The sequence below is a fragment of the Dreissena polymorpha genome, chromosome 4, assembly GCF_020536995.1.
Source record: "Dreissena polymorpha isolate Duluth1 chromosome 4, UMN_Dpol_1.0, whole genome shotgun sequence".
In the NCBI taxonomy this organism is placed as follows: domain Eukaryota; kingdom Metazoa; phylum Mollusca; class Bivalvia; order Myida; family Dreissenidae; genus Dreissena; species Dreissena polymorpha.
In genome coordinates this window covers 94,654,514-94,673,975 of record NC_068358.1, presented here as the reverse complement: position 1 = coordinate 94,673,975, position 19,462 = coordinate 94,654,514, and the positions used below count along the sequence as shown (strand labels likewise).

Genomic DNA, 19,462 nt, shown 5'->3' with positions numbered 1-19,462 from the left:
ATTTGAAATGATCTTACAGAGTATATTATATATTACGATTTTGCAGTGACTGTCATGTTTTATTGATAGCAAACACAATGTACCCATATCCGTTGTTTTCATCATTTAAAGTTTAAAGTTTCAATTGGTTGAAAACTATAAGTTGGTTTGTTAACTACTTTTAAAATAAAAATGTTTCCTTAATTGACAATGGGCGAATAAACAACAAATAACGTCTTTTTCTGCAACATCTTATACCTTAAGAATTGTCAAACTGTTCAATAAAGATACATGTTTGGCCAATTTCAATAAACAACATCAGTGTGACAATCGCTCCGTGTTGCGAGTAAAAATTGGTTATGCACTTTTTTATTGTCGAACTTAAACATTATTGGAAAACGATCTAGTATATCAACGAACTATTGATAAAGAAATCTATATTGATAGATCTTAATGTATATTCAAAAACTTCAATTATTGTTTGCGTGATGCGGGTATGAATAAGCCAACCAAACATAATTATTTCTTAAAAATTGGTTACGCACATAATTTCCGTTTCAATCGTAATTGTGAAATGTTTACGGATATAGCCGAGATACATTAATGCATTAAATTGTGTGTGCGTAAACGATGTTTTTGTAAGAATTATAGCTTACCTTCAAATTCTAATCCAAATTCAATGTCGAATAACACAGAAAACAAGATATAACATGTAATGCGTTATTATCACGCAAACTTTCGCAATAGGTTTCCAATCAGATGGGTGAACAAGTGTGTCTTAATTGGTATCGAGAAAATTTTATTGACTAATTGGATAGGACCACTGCATTTATAGTGTCGAATTATGAGCTATAACAACAACATGTCATGAATGTTCGTGAATAATTATCTGCACCCTTTTTCTTCAGGAGGTCGCGAAGCCCCTTTCCTACCAACAGGCTCCTGTCAACTGTAGATTATTGTAAAAACAACATGCCATCGATTTGTTAGTTGTCACCAAAGCAATAATGGTAACTGTTTAAAATAGTTAATAAATAAATAGGTGAATGAATAAATAAATAAAAAGAAATTTGCTCTATCTGATGATTGGAGATCTTTCATTTTCAAGAATCACGAGAAAACAGTTTAACATGTAATACACGTTTATTCTCAACATAATTTAAAAATGCATACTATGTATTTTAATCTGTATACAAGTATGTGATTAAACACTGCAGAAATCTGCGATTGTCTCCATCAATATCCTTGTACTAAAGACAAGCGACCGAAAACTAACGGGTTACGGACATTAGCCTTCTGGGACATTAGCCCCTTCAAAAGTGTGCACTAGGACATTAGCCCCCAGGTGTTTTAAAACGTTTATAACTTATTTTAAAGGAAGCATTTTTATTCCATTTTTATTTCATATGTAAATACATACAATTATTATAAAATGTTGAAGTCTTATATATATATATTCCAATATATAGCTTGTACAACACGTATTTTTTGTGTTTTTTACAATTTCTTTACTGTTTTTAATTTTTTTGCAATAGTAGTATGATCTTGAATAATTGCCCCCAAAAAACTCTTTGATGCCTTTTTTTAATAGATTATAAGTAATTGCATGTGCTTACACATACAGCCATTAATAAAGGTGTGAATGCATAATGATGTTAAATGCATAATCATTTTTCAACAAACACCAAGACAAGACAAGACAGTTTATGTCAATCCAATAAGGCATTTAAGCCCACGAGGACATATATACAATACAAGAATTGGCGAACAGTGTATACAAGAATACAAAATTTTAACAAAAGTTGCAGTTGTATGTTTCCAACATTTGGAGAAGATCGCTTTAAGAACAATATTTCAAAAACATACATGCAAGATATTTATTGAACGTATTCTAAGCATTTAGCCAATGTATTTCAAACTATAATACAATACAACTATAATACAATATGTTCTCATCTTAAAGTTTTATTTTAATCAATAAATTCGGGTAGTAAGGCTGCCTTTATTTACTTTAGTCTTGTAACGATCACTGGATGATATTTTATTAATAATGTAGAAATCATAGAAATTGGCTTTTAAAACTGTAGCATATATTTATCCTGATTTGTTTCGTGCTATCAAATATCATCATATAACCATGATAGCGTGTTGTTTAAAGAAGCATTTTGAGGCTGTATTCGAAACATACACGACGATTTCACAAACAATGACAAAATAGTACTCATATACACACATTAACATAAATATGCTATATTACACCACTTTTTCCTGCATTAAAGGTTTCTTTACATCTGCCTCTTCACATGTGCATCTACCAGATATGTTTATAATTTAGTTCGATTTTACTATTACGAAAAACAAGTAAAACAACCAATCGCAGAGAAATCTTTAATGACAAAGAGATAATAAAGTGTAATCATTCAGCTTGTATGAATTATATATCTATCACAGATGGTATTTTATCATCTATAGAATAACATTAAGAGTGCCATAGATATATATGCCTTACCGAAACCAAAATGTAAGACTTATATCATTGTCAACTGCTATCACTAACATCTGGACTAAACTTAACACTATATATCCACTTGTCGTATATTTGTCTTACCGAAAGACAAATGTTGTGGAAACTAGAGTTATAATAACACGTTATAATACATTTATTGTAAGATCTTAAACTACCTTATGCTTTAACGAGTAAGACTTAATGGATGTTTTTGTCATATCTATTCATATGATAGAACGGTTACATGGTATGATATTATCATAAACATCAGAATCAATTCTGCATTTAACAATTTCAAATTAGGTCACTAAAATACTAGTTGTACAGAGCAACGCTATTAGAGCCTTGTAACTATAATAATACAAAGGGGCTTAAGGCAACATGTCATATCTATTTATCGTAATACAAAAAGCATGTACATCGAGCAATGTGCTCGTATTTCACTAAAATACATTACAGTTGTAAATAGCAAACGCTAGCATAGTCTGGTTAGACTTAACACTTAAAACGTCATTAAGGCCTCATATCATACTTTATTTTCCCGTATTACAAAATGTATGTAAAAGTAACCAACAAACATGCAAACATAGTTTGCGTATGGTTTCTGTAATAAACCAAGAAACATACCTCATACATCAGATATATTACAGTTTCTGCAGAAACACATATAAAACACATAGAAAACATGAAATATATACAATTCAAGTACAAAGAAACACATAGAAAGCATGTATTTACAGTATCGCAAGGATCACACATTATACATAAGTCGGCCATCTGCTCTCAATTTGGCAGTGAAGACAATAGATACTTTCAACCTTGGATATTCGGCACCAATAATAAAATAGTAAACTGTAATACCAATTAACCTCATAATGTACTTGAATTAGTTGATGCAACACATATAGTACAGATTATGTAATACTATTGTTGTTTATCAAGTTGCTAAAATCTTTAATAACTTTTTCTTAAGTTTTAATCACTCTTAAAATAACACAATTTCACAGTAGAACATGATTATATATACATATTAATTAAGTGCTCTGTTACTTAAAATCTTATAAAAGATATGTAAATGTGATATTTTTATCATCTTCTACCTTTTAATTGCATTTTATTTTTAAAAAGATAACATTTAATACCTAAGAAATATTTAAAAATGGGTAGGGGCTAACGCACAAAGGGCAAAAAGTCCTATGGGCTAATGGTGCTAGCGTCCTGAGGGGCTTATGTCCTAGGGGCTAATGTCCAAGAGGGCTAATGTCCTACACTCAAGCTAACACGGTTAATATCTATAATTTGAAATCTCGTTTACATACATATTGCTTAACAAAACTAAATCATTTATTCAGAAAACTTTCAAACATCAAAAGCTAGGAGCTATAAAATTCCAGATATCAAAAGTTAATTGATGACAATATTAAACATTACATTCATAACGTTTACTAATATTCCTGATTCTTCAGATAAAATCAGAATAGATAACACATTTTCAGAATTTTCATTTACATCCATTTGTGAATGTCTACCAGATAAGTAAGTCACACTTTGAATCGTGTTTGTTATCTGGTTTTTTCTCTCTGCAAACATATCACTTTCAATTGAGTATACACATTGGAATTAAATATTCCCATGCAAAAACAACAACTAATTCTTTTAGAAATTATGTAAAGTTAAACCTTAATAAAACGCTACAAAACTTTAATATTCAACATGTATTTACTTTTTACTAAATAAGTACGACAAATTAGTCCTTTGAGGAAACTTCATACTGTTGTTCATATGTTCAACAATATACATAAGGTACATCAATCAAACACTAAGTGTATGATAGCTTACAGGTGTGAAAGCGGGAATATGATTGCAAGTTTGAATCCCCAAACCCTCTGGGGGGGGGATGACAACTTGTTCAACCACACAGGGCAAGAGGGTGAATGACGTTCTTTGAACCTCAGGAGGAACAACTGAGTAGATGAGGAAGCTCCTGAAACTTAGAAAACGACTATGAGCCAGAGGTGCCCTCTGTTACAACCCATTGACCACTTAGAACTGTTCAGTATACGTCATTATATGTTTAATGCCTGGGAACAAAAGGACACAGCCTGTTCAAACAAGTCAACAGCCAAACCATCCTCTGAATCCAAGGGTCTAATTCTATTAGTTAGTTCTGCCATTTGTTCATGGTCAATGGGTGTTGTAACAGAGGACACCTGTAGCTCATCGTCATTTGCTGAGGCTACAGGAGCTTCCTCATCTACTCCTTAGTCCTCCTCTGAGACACTCAGTTGTTCCTCCTGTTCAATTATTTAAGTATAAAAGGGGCCATAATTCTGTCAAGATGCTTGATACAGTTGCCTGCTCTTGTTTATAGATTGGGATCATGTTGGTAAAGAAGTATCCAAAATATGAAAGCAATATGTCAAAGGACATAGACAATATTTGAGGTGGTACGCAAATTATTGATCAATCTAAGTATAAAAGGGGCAAACATTCTGTCATAATGCTTGATACAGTTATCTGCTCTTATTTGTATGCAAAATATAAAAGCAATATGTCAAAGGACATAGGAAATATTTTGGGTAATACGCAAACTTTAACATTTGATGCATATTCTAAATGGAAAAGGGGCCATAATTATGACAAAATGCTTGATAGATTTGTCTGCTATTGTTTATAGGTTGGGGGTCATGTTGGTAAAGAAGTATGCAAAATATAAAAGCAATATGTGAAGGGATAATGAAAATATTTGGGGTAGTTCGAAAACTTTAACATTTGCAAGCGGACGCAGACGCTAACGCTCACGCCGACGCCGGGGTGAGTAGGATAGCTCCACTATATATATTTCATATATAATAGTCGAGCTAAAAATGAAGGTTTTGATGCTTCCAAGCCTGCTTTGTTGGAAGTTTGGAGAACAAAACTTGAGAATATTACTCTTAAATTTTCCTTAACAATAACATTGCAATACTTAATATTTCTAATGGAGGACTGACTTTTTTGAGCTGAAATAAGACCCCATTCCCCCAGCAATATATATATTTTTTTCCCATATTAAATACAAAATTTTCCCTTCACTTAAGCAAATTGATTGCCATAGACTCCGCCTTGTCAAGATGTAGAACACAGTGTTAAAACTAAATAAAATTGTAATACCTGTATAAGGTGTTTCATATTAGCAGATTGTGGCTAAGTGGTAAACATAATAATATTACGTTCTATGATCTATGCCTCATTTAACCCTTTATCACTTAGATACGTATTTTGACGCATTTGTAGTCTTTTAGAAAGTTACATTTATTTAAATATCTTTTGAATGCATTCAAGTTTTAAAGGTTTCATTTCCAACCCTGAGATACTGATGAGCAGCAAACAGCATAAAACCTGAACAGTCTGCGAGTTACTCGCAGGCTGTTCTGGTTTTATGCTGTTTGCACAAAGTGATTTTCTCTTTTCCTCTGAGTGGGAAATGGTTATTAAACGTTAGCTGTTTTAACCCGATTAACTTGTGGTTTCCATCAATATGCCACAATGAATTTGGTGCTGCAACCGTGTAGACGCGACGTCTTATGGAATGACACCATCTTAAAGCCACTGCTGCGGCATCAACTCGTATGAGGCTGTCAGCAACTCTCTGCCTCGGAACTCTATGTCATCAGCTCTGCAGCAGGCCTTGACCCATTCTCTGACCAAGGGACGGGTTCCCTTGAGTCACTTCTCGTACAAGATCATCTAATGCATCATTTGACAGCACCGAGTATGTCTGCCTCAGCTTTAAACCAAAGGATCTGAAACAAATTCAGTAAGCTTTCAGCTGGTTTTCTCACATGTGTATCATGCAAATTGCATTTGAATAATGATAGACACAATCTTCACTTTAGCATTGTTGAACAACTAGCCCAAATCTTTATGCATTAATAGAACAGATTAAAATACTCACTAGCCCAATTATTTGAATCTGGAAATTTCAATAGCCAAAATTACATATCACTAGCCCCGGGCTGTCGGGCTAGGGGTAAGCGTCAAGACTGTAGACATATTTAACTATAACCAAAACTATTAAATTTACTTAAAACTAGTTAAACCATTTCTTTGTAAATAAATCTTGTCTAATTTATCAAAAAAGGTTCGATCTTATCCAAGTTCACCAACAAGACATGCACACAATAATTAATTGATCAATAAAAAGGGTTTAATAAGACCATTAATTATGAAATAAGTGACAAAACATTAGACTCAAACCATGGTTTTATGCACAATCACAAACTGAACTACTCAATCTGTGTCTATATCAGGGGACTCTCTGTTTTTGGGGAACAGTACCTGTACCCTCGAGCAGGTGGAAATTATGCATTATTTATCCAAATAGGGGAATTTAAACCAAAAACATAATGAAACACAAAATTATGTTTTTAAATCTCAATTTTAAATCTATAATTAGTCTTTTTTACCACAAACAACTAACATGATGCACCTTATATAAATGTTTTATTTAATTTTAAACTTTGTGAAATTCAATTTAACTTTTCTGGGTCAAAGGCAATAAATTTGCTCGAGTGCTGGAAATTTTGTCAGAAATGGGGGGGGGATATATATACAAAATGTACTTTTTTGCAAGGGGAATGGGTCCTTATTTCAGCCCAAAAAATCCTGGTCTATATAACACAATTATCGTGTCTCATTATTTCGATAAGAATTTTTAATTTGAATTCTCTTTTCATTTCTTGATTTTCAAATTTGAAGCAATTATGTGAAAATCCAACCACTCTCAAATCAATTTGGGCAGTGTCTTAAAACAATCACAAGCTACATGTATGATGACAAATACCTATACCTTGCAGTGACACAGGCCTTCAGATTATCTGGGAAAATTGTGAAATGAAGGGTGCTTACAGGTAATCATTATAAACGTTCTAAGTTAACAGAAGAATTTTCATGTAAATATTTCTTTCAAATTTCAAATATTATGCGTATACCTAAGCCTTCGCTTGACCGATGAGTCAGACACATGTAGAAGATCTGCCATTTGTCGTCTTGTAAAGCAAGCTTCAATGAAGAGTTCCAGCTGTTCTCGAGAAATGACATACACAGGACGACCTCTTGTCCTCTGTTGATTGGCAGAAAAGAACCTGACCGATGGAAACGAGGAACTAAAATCAGAAAAAAAACTTTGAACTATTAATAAACTATGCTCCTTAATCATATGTCAGCATTCGTTCCCAATTACCTGGAACCGGACCTGTTCCAATTATTGCAAATTAAGAACAATCCCAATCAAAACAAAAAAGATCTCGAAAAATGCTGATATATAATTGTTTTCACCGATGTTAAAAAATTCTCATGAAATGCTCTTGAATAAATCCAATTAAATCCAGTTTTTTGCACCTTCACTGTATCTAGTTTACACAATTTGTTAATTTATTGGGGTCCAGAAAGGCCAAAAACCAAAAAGAACACATAGTTATACGAAAAAGGCTGAATACCAAAAAGGCTACAAACATACCACAAAGGCAGAAAATGGTTTTGGGTTTTGATTTTCTGCCTTTCTGGATCCTAATCATGCCCATTATCTATATTGATACATGTATGCATACTCATGATAATGTAGTGTTTCCTTCTGCAAAAATATTTCCATTGACAGTAAACATTCAGAATAAAAAACAACAAGATGTGTTTGTGAAACAATATGTCGCCCATGTATTTGACATTTGACCTTGAACAAAGACCTTGACCTTTCATCACTTAAAATGCGCAGCTCCATGAGATACACATATGTATATTTATTACTGTCTTTTACTGCTCCGTCACTTAAATAGTAAACCATCCATGATAAAAACTTGAACATCATGTTAACCTCATACAAACCTCAAATTAGGTTAACATAACATAAAAATGAACCGATATATGGGTAAAAAACTTTAAAACAAACATCGTATACCGTTGTTTTGAATGCAAGAAGTGATGGAAAATGTTTCAAACAGATTGCACAATGTACGTAATATTTTGGAATTAATATATATCTTATGTTATATTTCTTATATTTAAAACCTTTAAAGTTGGTTCTGCTTGAGTATACATATGCATACACGAGGTCTTTATATAATAATTGAATTATTAAAACCATAATGCAAGCGTTTAATGCTTTTTCGTCATTAGTAATTCCTTCAAAAATAAGGAAGTACATATTGGTACCATGTTATGCTTAAAGCAATCGCTTATATAATGGTTGACTTTTTTAGCTTACGATCAAACTGTAACAATGAGGCCTCTCTAACAATACGTACAAACGTACAAAGAGATTGTGAAGATGACTTTATTGCGAAGGACATATTGACAATGACATATCTTTTATTTGTGTCTGTGTTGTTTATTATGTCAGTTAATACGTTTGCACTTTTTTATATTAATATACTTAATGTATGATGGGAATATATTATATTATATATATATATATAATATATATATATATTAATATATATATTCTATATATATATAATATATATTTATAATAAATATTATATATTATATATCTATATTTTATATATATATAATATATATAATATATATATAGATATATATATACCAATATATATATATATATATATATATATATATATTTATTTATTTTTATTTATTTATTTATTTAATTTATTAATTATTCCTTTATTTATTTATTGAAGTTACTTTTGATACCTTTTATTCCTATTATTAAGTGATTAATGCCATATACCGGATCCTAATTGTAATTATTATTTGTTGTATCATAAAACTTATATCTGAACCTAACGTAAAAGACGTGATTACTTTTTAGATATTGTATTTACCGGAGCAGATTTGTCCATTGTACAATGGGTCGCAGACACACGTATAACCCGTCATGCCGTTGACACATCTTCCATGCACGCATGGATAGTTCACTTCTGAAAAATATATAAAATTAGCGCGGTACAGTTTCCATGTAGGAATCAATGAACAAGTTAGCGAGTATAAGCTAATCGGGATTGGAGGTTGCAATTTATGAACCAATTATGTTTGTCTTATTTTCATCTATAGTTATTGTGAACAAATCAACTATCACTGCACCTATTATTGGACGTAAGTTTTATCATAAACAGTTCCACCCACATTTTTTTAAGTTTCTTACAAATATACTACAACAATAATACGCATTATGCATATTGTTACCATCCATTATTATAGCTTTAACATTAGTCTAACATTATATAAACCTTAAATTAGGTGAGCCTAAAATAAACATTAACTGAGTTTTTGAAAATAACTTAAAACCGGAAATAACATATCTTTGTTTTGCTTGTACAAAGTGACTACAAATGTGTTTAACAGAAATGCAAATGTTATATTATATTTGTGCGTATAAGTGCTTCTTATGTAAAATTGTTATATTTAAAAACTTTGAAAGTTTTTTCTGGTTAAGAATATATATTCATATACGAGGTATTTATATAATAATTAAATCGAGTATCTCATCGTTCAAGCGTTTAATGCCATTTCGTCATGAATAAGTCGTTAAAAAGACTTAATTGTTTAATGAAAACATGTACTTACTATGGTATTTGTAAAACAATACGGAAAACAATTTATTATTGTTAAGACTGGGATCAAATTTTAAGAACAAAACTTTCATACTAATGCTCACCATGCCATTTTAGAGACGACTTCATTTCGATGAACATATTTACAAATTATTTATAACTGTGTTTTGTTTATAGAGCAAAGTAAAACGTGTTGCAGTTATTATATTTATACAATAAATTATTGTTCATTTATATATGTATTTACCTTTGACTTCTTTCATATTGAGCAATCATTGTCTTTTTAATGATACTTAACGAACCGTTTTATTACTAAGCATCATAAAACTGATAATCTGAATCTTACTTTAAACAAAGTATTAGTTTTTAAGATTTTAAATTTACCGGAGCAGTTCTGTCCCGTGTACAATTGATCACAGACACACGTATTACCCGGCATGCTGTTGTCACATCTTCCATTCACGCATGGAGTGGATGCGCAATAGTCCGCTTCTAAATAAGTATAAGGATGGGGCGGTATTTTGGTTAAAAGGCTGGAATATTTCCAACGTTAGCAAAATAAGCTGCATAAGACTCGATGTTGCACTTGACGAATCTTCGATATATTGCTAATAATTGTCTAACATATAGAGGATATTTGTTGGATCCGGTGGATTATCGATTTTAATTCACGAGTGATCATAGAAAATAATATTTTCATGAGTGGCGCAGCCACGAGTGAAAATATATGTTTTCTATGATCACGAGTGAATTAAAGTCGATAATCCACCGAATCCAACAAATTTTCTTTTTATTTAATGCATTTTTCACAGTTTATAAACATTGTTCAAGAGTTTAACTAACGAATTTTCCTGGGATAATGACGTCATTTCGTCAAAAAAATGACGTCATTTCACAGTAAACAATGAAAATTATCGATAATTCTCACTGATAATTTTCACTGTTTGAAACAGTGAAATTATCAGTTTTAATTCACTGATATTTCTCTATAAACCACCGGAAAGCATTAAATAAAATGTTGATAATTACCTGTTTTATAACAGTTACATAGTTTCAATAACAAAAGTGGAATAAATATCATGCAGTGAGTCGTGTCTGGTAACGGGCCCAAACCAAGCTAGCTTTCGTCGTTAGACGGTCCCTTTGAGAGCTTCTTGTTGGCCGACAAATGCTGCTGTCATGTTCCCGACGAACCTGTAGGTTTTGTGTTAAGATTCAAGATTCGGAACAGTTTTCACTGACACCTGTGTTCAAAGGCCTGTATTCTGCGTTCTGTGTCCGCGTCAAGCGTCCAGGTTACATAGCCGAACAGTAGGATGGAGACAACGAGGGACTTATAGAGCCTGCACTTGGTGGGAAAGGTCTCGGAAAGTCTTCTGCATTATATTCTCAAGGAAAAGGTTAAACATGACGAGGGAGAGCCCACAACCCTGACGGACGTCCTGAAAAGGTCATTTATCTGTCAATGTAGAAGTTCTGCGCTGCCGGCGTTTCCGTAGAGATTTTGGATGGCTTGCACCAGCCAATCGTCAATTTTAAACCCTCTCAGAACCTGCCATAGGTCATCATGCAACACGCGGCTGAAATCTTTTTTAAGTTGATGAATTTGTGGAAAAGCTCACATTGGTGCTGCATGTGTTTCTAAATGATGACTATAAAGCTTAAGATCTATTCCACTGTGCGTTTGTATCATCTTACAAAATGATTCTTTTCAACATTGGCATTCTTTAAAATCATGGTACATGCGTCGTAGGTATTGAACATTCTTCGTCACTGTAGTGACGAATTCTAGTTGCAAAGTTGTAACATATGGAATAAATGTACATTATTATAAAATAAAGCAATACATACTCGTAATAGGAACACAGTGCGCGTTGCAAAGATCTCTATGACAACATTGGTGGCACATTGTTTCCGTTACAGATCTGCTGTGTTGCGATACCGACCTGCCAATAATGGCCGCAGTCTCTGTCTTTTGGTTTTCGCAATGCTACAAAGTGAAATTTGTAGAAAACTGCAGAATAATTGGAAGAACATTCAGTCCATTTGTTTTTGTAATATGCATGCCTGTGCTTGTATTTTCTTACGTTTTGTATTCGAAAATATTTGCAAATAATTTCATAAACATTAAAGTGTGTTAGATATATACAGTTCAATATACCTTATTAATAAATGGTTATTTTGCAATAAAATTACATAAACAAAATTATAGAAGTATATACTAGTTCTCTAAGCGAAGTGCTATTCCCATTAAAATCAATATTTCAATACGCATCTAAAATATGTATTCATCTAAAAAAAATGTTAACATAAAAAATCGCTTTTCAGGCATCTTTAGACGTAATTGATTAATTTTCAGTTTAAACAATACTAAAATTAAAAATTGTATTTGTACTAAAATTTTATTGACACAATATATACATCTTTGTACAAACAAGTATACCTATTTGACCTACCGCGTTAACAGCACATCTAGATGTGTACACCCTGTCACCAAACTCGCGCTCTTCATTTATCATGCACATCTGAAATTCGATAAGCCAAAGTTCACGTAAAATGAATTATAGACGGCATATCCAGCCAAAGAACGGACATGTTCATTGGATCATTCTTATTGTTTCATTATTTTCTATCAATATACTCACGTACCACAACTTTACACCCACACAAACACACACATATATATGTATGTGTTTCAAGGACTAGAGATGCAGTATGCAGGGTATTGTAGAGTTTAACGATACTATTTGGATAGACTAAAATCACAGCTCCTCTGCTATTTGATTGTTTAAACTAAAAACGGTTTCCATTTGATTCTGTTTCCATTTATCTCTTAGTGCAAGTGAAGGATGTGTTTCATGAAGAATGTAGATCTACATTATCCACACGCTTTTTGGAGAAAAAAGTGGTGATTATGTGGTTATCACCACCGTCCGTCCGTCCGTCATGGCCACTATCTCCTCCTGCACTATTAGCACTAGAACCTTGAAACTTACACACATGGTAGCTATGAGCATATGTACGACGGTGACGGCGACAGAATTTTGATCTGACCCCTGGGTCAAAAGTTATAGGGGTTGGGGCGGAGCCGGGTCAGAGATTTTCCTGCGACCGCGATTCGAAAACAAGCTCATAACTACTGTGTCCCTTCAGATATTGCTTTCATATTTGGTATGCATGTGTATCTAGACAACACCTTTCCATGCGCATACAATTGTTTACACCTGTGACCTTGACCTTGAACTTGAGGTCAGCGTTCAGGTTTCGAAATCTGCGACCGCGATTCTTGTGTCCCTTCAGATATTGCATTCATATTTGGTACGCATGTTTATCTAGACAACACCTTTCCATGCGCATGAAATTTTTGAACTTGGGGTCTGCGTTTAGGTTTCCAAATCTGCGACCGCGATTCAAAGAAAAGATCATAACGTCTGTGTCCCTTCAGATATTGCTTTCATATTTGGTACGCATGTGTATCTGGACAAGACCTTTACATGCGCATAACATTTTTTACCCCTGTAACCTTGACCTTGAACTTAGGGTCCGCGTTTAGATATTGAAATCTATTATGTGGTTATCTCCGCTGTCTTTTATTTTACACGAACTTCTTCATTTCTACACCGATTTACTTCAAATTGATACTAAACATCTCGTATGACAATAGGTCAATCTCAACTATGCATGGCCCCATTACCAACCCTGGGTCCAACATCCGGCGTGGGGATACGCGTCGGCCTCTGCCGCGCCATTTCTAGTTTTTACTGTTTAAAAATTCCACTATTGAAAACGCATAAGTTCACAACCGTGAAGATTGGTTAAATGTTAAAACATACCCTGGTTTTGATTTGTTAAGGTCATTTTATTGTAGTACATATTTGAAATATCGCGTTTATTGATTCGGGATGAGACAAAATACAAAAAATGTGCCTTGCCCTAAGTGTGATTGATTTATATAACTTACTTCGTTGGTGGCACAAAAGTCAATGGTGTGACATGACCCTTCGGTGGTCTGAGCGGAACAGCTGTAGCATATAGGACCTCGACCTGATGGAAAGCCTGTTTGAGGAAAATCAAATTGATAATGCAGCTTTAATATAAATCAATACGGATACAAACATTTAGTTATAAAATGTATAAAAATAAACGGTGAATTTACAGAAAAAGGTTTATGTCTAAGTGTGCTTAATTTAAGTAATAACAGTAAATTCTGAAACTCACTTTATGTTTTGAAGATGACAATTGTAATGGTTTCAATTCATAATTCAATAATTATTAAACTTAAGGCGATAATATCAATAACCAACTCCGAACAAATGAGCCAAAATAGTTGTTATCACGTCAAAATAAAAGTGCATACTCAAAGAGCTTAAGTACATCATATGACATTATTTTATGACTTAACATAAACAATGATATATACTAGCATCCAATTTCAACCATCTAACCAATCCGCCATTACTCTGTTTATAATAAGTTATCTTTACGTTACTATTATTTAAATTGATAAGTCCAAATTGTACATAGCAACTTCGTATCTGTGTTACTATTCGTTGGTTGTTGCTGTTCAATTATGAAAACTGATATAATATCATTGTTAACGTTAAACTTTGCTAAACATTAATGTGGTAAACACCAAATAAAGACAAACAGTTTTTTCCGGTCGTCAAACTATACAGACACCAAACAAACATCGTTCTATCCTAAGAGCTCATCATGTGCTCATTTAAGCTCCAACAACGTCATTTTGATTTTTGGTCGGACTTTTCATTTATGCAAGGATGCAAAAAAATACGCATTTAAAGGGCCATTACACGTTTTGGTAAATTGACAATATTTAACAAAAATGTATCAGATTCGCAAATTTTCGTTGTAGTTATGATATGTGTGAGGAAACAATAATACTGAACATTTACCATGCTCTAAAATATCAATTTTATGCATCTCTTGGCGTTTTAAAAACCGGAAATTTATAAAGTGTTGCAACGCGAAACGATTGAATAATTAGGAGAGATCTGTTGTTGTTGTTTTTTGTTAAAGTGTGTGATACTACGACGATTGCTTATATGTAGTATCAGTGGTTCGAGCCCAGTTGAGGGTTACGTTTTATTTCTTTAATTTCATTCTTCGTTTTGTTTCACTGGAACTTTTTAGATCCAATGTTTAAATTTATCAATAAATAGCATTTAATGACAAACTTCAATGCATGTCAAAATCTGTGAAAAGGCCCTTTAATAATAGAAAACAAGATGCAATAAGTAGCATACAGAAAATTTAAGCACACATGCACTGTTATCTTTCCAAGATCAAATTGAAAAAAATTAAACAGCCGAGTACAAAAACCACAAGGTTTTAACATAGACAATTTCTATAATGTATCCTTGATTGGAAAAGAAGAGAAATATGTTAGTTTCACAGCAAATATCAACCCATATCCAATTAGCAGTTGAGACTTCCGATGTTGCAATAGATAATATAACATATCTTATTTCCAGGTCAAATACTATTGATTGCTAAAGTATCAATAACTTAAACGACATTCTTTATAAGCGAGAGCAATCGGATCCGAAATCGTCCATATTCAGAATAACTTTGCTTTCCTCTATAGATTATTTAAATTGTGCCAATGTTTTAACAAGTAACAATAATGGTTGGTTCCTTATTTACTCACAGTCGAACAAAAGCTATGTTATAATTATACCTACACCGATCAGGAAGGAATTTCTGACCTCAAACTTGGAATTTAAAATCTTGGTTGACGTAAAAGACATTGATAAATGTGGGAAATAAATAAAAGTGTTCACATTTTCTCTACGAAATTTAAAACGGTAATAGCTGCTACGTCGAAATAGTAATAATAAGAAGAAATTAATTATTTAAAAAAACCATTTGCCTGGCGCGAGACTTAACCGGGATTTTCTCGTGGTAAACGCAAACGATATAACTCAACACCATGACAACATTTTATGTATTGGATCGGGTATGGGACCCATATCGTTTTTCGCTTTTGACCACAGTCTTAGTTTTTCAGCACACAAACTAACCAAGTTCTGAGTGATGGTCACAAACGATATAAGGATATGTTATTCGGAGCTCATGACAGGTATGAGGCCATCATTGAAAACTTAAAAGCTAGTTCGTCCTCTTTACCGGTATGTCCACATCCGGCTGCGTTGCACAGGTCAGTACTGCAGCAGTCGTCACATAACTGGTTGCCATGGGAACGATTATAACACGTCTGACGATATATAGAATAATGTAAACAGTTTCGTATTCAAGCTTACCGCTAAAATTTCTTTTAATTACAAAGTATCATCAATCGATGGTTGATAACGCATGGTAATTGTATATTTGTAGAAAGGCAGAGGATCTTAACATACCGATGTCTCTGTGCAACCAAGGTCATAAAGCACTTCGCCATATTTGTTGGTGGTCATGTGCATGTGGCATACCTAAGGCGAGATTTACTTTATTATTGTTGATACATAAAGCCACCTTTTTAATTGCTTCAGATAAGAAAAAAAGTAAACAATTGCTGAATGCGACGACAATCGCTAGTTGTGTTTCTTTGCCGATACCAATTTCGAGACGTCAATAAAATGTCAATCATTCTTATATTTAAAGCATCTGTCTATAATTTGAGTATTGTTTAATTGTTAATTCCACTAAAACCTGACTTAGTTATGGGTTTCAACAATCACAATTGTATGAATAAAGAGTGATAAATGTGTTTATTTATAAAATATTGTTTCTGTTCAACAATTCAAATGCATACCAATAAAGTTTTATAAACTTAAGTCTTGTTTAATGTAAACTAATTAGCATGATTGGTGCTAATGATTTTAGTAAGATAGGAATCAAACATTAAAAATAATGGCTTCTATCCATTCCTCCTCCTGTTTACATTTTCTCATCATACTTCGGGTATGAAACAATAAAACATATAATCTAAATACATGTATTTATCTATATTTTATATGCGTGACACCGAAATACATCGCCAAAAAAAAGTTCCAAAATATTCAGGTTATATCGTTCAATTATCTGACATTAACATTCACCATTAACAAAAGCCCGTCAGTGATATAAAGTAAACGTAAGTACCTCCCCTGATGGGCATTCCATCACGTGTTTGCAGTGGCGAGGACTTTCTATGTCCGTACAACGAAGGCAAGTCAAACAGTAGACTGCAATATATTCAAAATACATCTTTGGTAAAGTACTCGCATGATGTTAACACAATCATTATTTATATCGAGAGTACCCAACATGTATCATCAAACACAGTTTGCATAAAGGCATTACATGCAAAAGATAACGTATTTCTATTTACTACCTACACAACCATATTTGTTTTGTTGTGTACTTGAAAGATATAAACACAGTATCTTAAATAATACAATAGTATAATTAATATAATAAATCAATATGATCTGCTAATAATTATCATCAATTCAGTAATTTATTTCGTAAGTTAAAGTATTGCCACATTGTAAATATTTTGCCCTCTAAATGGTGAACATGAAAAAGGTCATAATATATGGGTTTTAATAAGCAATTGCTCGCTTTTAACGAATCCCCACAGCGTTTCTTTTACACTTGTATACGTACCGGACTTAAAATGACACTTTACGCAATCACATGACCTCAAAACTTCCCTGCAATTATGCATTGAAAAAATGCATATCTAAGGTCGAAAAGAAAGTAAAATAATAAATTTTGTAATAATACTTACCGCAGCTAAAACTAGCTGTGGCGAGGCAAATGCGTAAAATCAGAATCATGTTTGACTAAAATATATAATAACTGTGATTATTATCATTTAATACGTTTGCGTTTGCGTTTCATTGTTTCATTCCAGCCAACGTTTACTGTTAAAAATACGTTATCAAACATACATTACAATGCATAGAATTGCCAAATACCAAGAGAGAACAAAACTTCAAAACAGCATGACGGCAAATTTCTATTCGCTTTTTATGGACTACGCCTTAAATAATTGACATTCTTTAGCATAGTACAGCTAATATACACATCTAACACTCCATTTCCTTCTTCAAAATAATAATATTTCAATCTGTAACAATATCAATCAAGAAAAACAAAGATATTTCTTTAAAGAATAATATGATGCAATAAAAAAAACGGATTCTTACTCTGTTGCCAGACCAGCGTTCTCGTAGCTAGTGTGCCACGTATTACTTACTTAAATACTTTAAACGAAACCGTCATAACATCTTATCACAAATACAAATGTCAATTCGTACAGTGGCGATAAGAAAGTGAGTTACACTATAAAGTTCGATATGCATTCATAACTATTAAAAATAGCTGAATATGAAATAATCTTTACATCTCCCAATTATAAATGCTCAGTTGCCAAATAGTCTTTTTAAACTACCAATCAATAAGCTAATAGAGTCAGAATGGCGCAACTCTTAGCATATCATTTGGCATATAGAGTACTCCAGATTCTCAAACATCGTTGTGTCTTTCAGTCAGACAATATTAGATTGTATAAACACACTGCAAAATAGAAAGGTTTCGACACATTCGCACTTTTTTTAATGAGAATAAGCTCCATATTGTATACTTGGCAATGAGTACTTGACTGTTAGGCATTTGCACAATGGCCAAAGAGATGTTCGTGATAAATATTTCAAAGTTAATTCTTTCAAGGAACTTTTCCGAATGGCGCAATGCTAAATATGAACTAGTTTTATTAGATAACGTATTAAAAATGTGGTTCACATTTCTTTATCGATATCAGCAGCCACATTTTAAACTGCGCTTTTGTGTTGAATTGACACAAACAATTAACTAACAAACACACAAACAAACATAAAATTAAAGCTTTTAAGGAAATAACGAGGAATAAGCAAACGTCCGGAACAAGACGCCAATAATTAAATATAATCAAAACTCTGTTCCTGGTTGATAATTATCGTGTAAAACCGAGTTCTCCTTCAGCTTTATTTTCGTGAATATATTTTATGCTCAAGAAAAGAAGCCGAGATCCGAGACGTGAGTTGTTCATTTTTGTGAATTCTTCATCTAATATTGTATTAAACGAACGTTGCTGATAAGTAGAATGTAAATGATCGAGATCTGTTCTAGTTAGTTTCTAAATATATTTAAGATATTTTGTGTTTTCATCTGTCAAAACCATTGATGATGATGATGATGATGATTATGATGATGATGATGATGATTATGATGATGATAATGATGATGATGGTGGTGGTGGTGGTGGTGATGCTGATGCTGCTGCTGCTGCTGCTGCTGCTGCTGCTGCTGCTGATGATGATGATGATGATGATGATGATGATGATGATGATGATGATGATGATGATGATGATGATGATTATGATGATGATGATGATGATGATGATGATGATGATGATGATGACTTTTTTATGTCTGATCGTTA

At 32.8% G+C, this 19,462-nt stretch overlaps 2 protein-coding genes across 7 annotated transcripts in view; one reads left to right on the top strand and one right to left on the bottom strand.

Annotated features, from left to right (window-relative positions):
* LOC127877365 (sodium- and chloride-dependent taurine transporter-like) overlaps positions 1–19,462 on the top strand; it is a 158,582-nt gene that overhangs the window by 34,255 nt on the left and 104,865 nt on the right. The window lies entirely within an intron of this gene.
* LOC127877367 (neurogenic locus notch homolog protein 1-like) lies at positions 1,104–18,662 on the bottom strand. Of its 2 annotated transcripts, none has more exons than XM_052423125.1 (12): positions 18,189–18,662; positions 17,768–17,822; positions 17,137–17,219; positions 16,413–16,484; positions 16,183–16,270; positions 13,997–14,091; positions 12,492–12,560; positions 11,887–12,025; positions 10,420–10,527; positions 9,307–9,402; positions 7,459–7,611; positions 1,104–6,270 (listed from the first exon to the last, which is right to left on the bottom strand). In XM_052423125.1, the coding sequence occupies exons 2-12, from the start codon at positions 17,814–17,816 to the stop codon at positions 6,257–6,259; spliced, it is 966 nt and encodes a 321-aa protein (XP_052279085.1). In that variant the 5' UTR covers positions 17,817–17,822; positions 18,189–18,662; the 3' UTR covers positions 1,104–6,256. The 2 variants fall into 2 exon arrangements, with proteins under 2 accessions (XP_052279085.1, XP_052279084.1); XM_052423124.1 differs by having other exon boundaries at positions 7,459–7,632; positions 18,189–18,659.

Bases quoted from the DNA above. Each gene is read 5' to 3' on its own strand.
- LOC127877367 (XM_052423124.1), bottom strand. From the start codon at position 17,816: ATGATTCTGATTTTACGCATTTGCCTCGCCACAGCTAGTTTTAGCTGC. The intron at 9,403-10,419 runs GTAAATTTAAAA...TATATTTTTCAG, and splicing joins CACGGGACAGAACTGCTCCG to AAGTGAACTATCCATGCGTG. The intron at 7,633-9,306 runs GTAAATACAATA...TTCTGATTTTAG, and splicing joins CAATGGACAAATCTGCTCCG to TTCCTCGTTTCCATCGGTCA.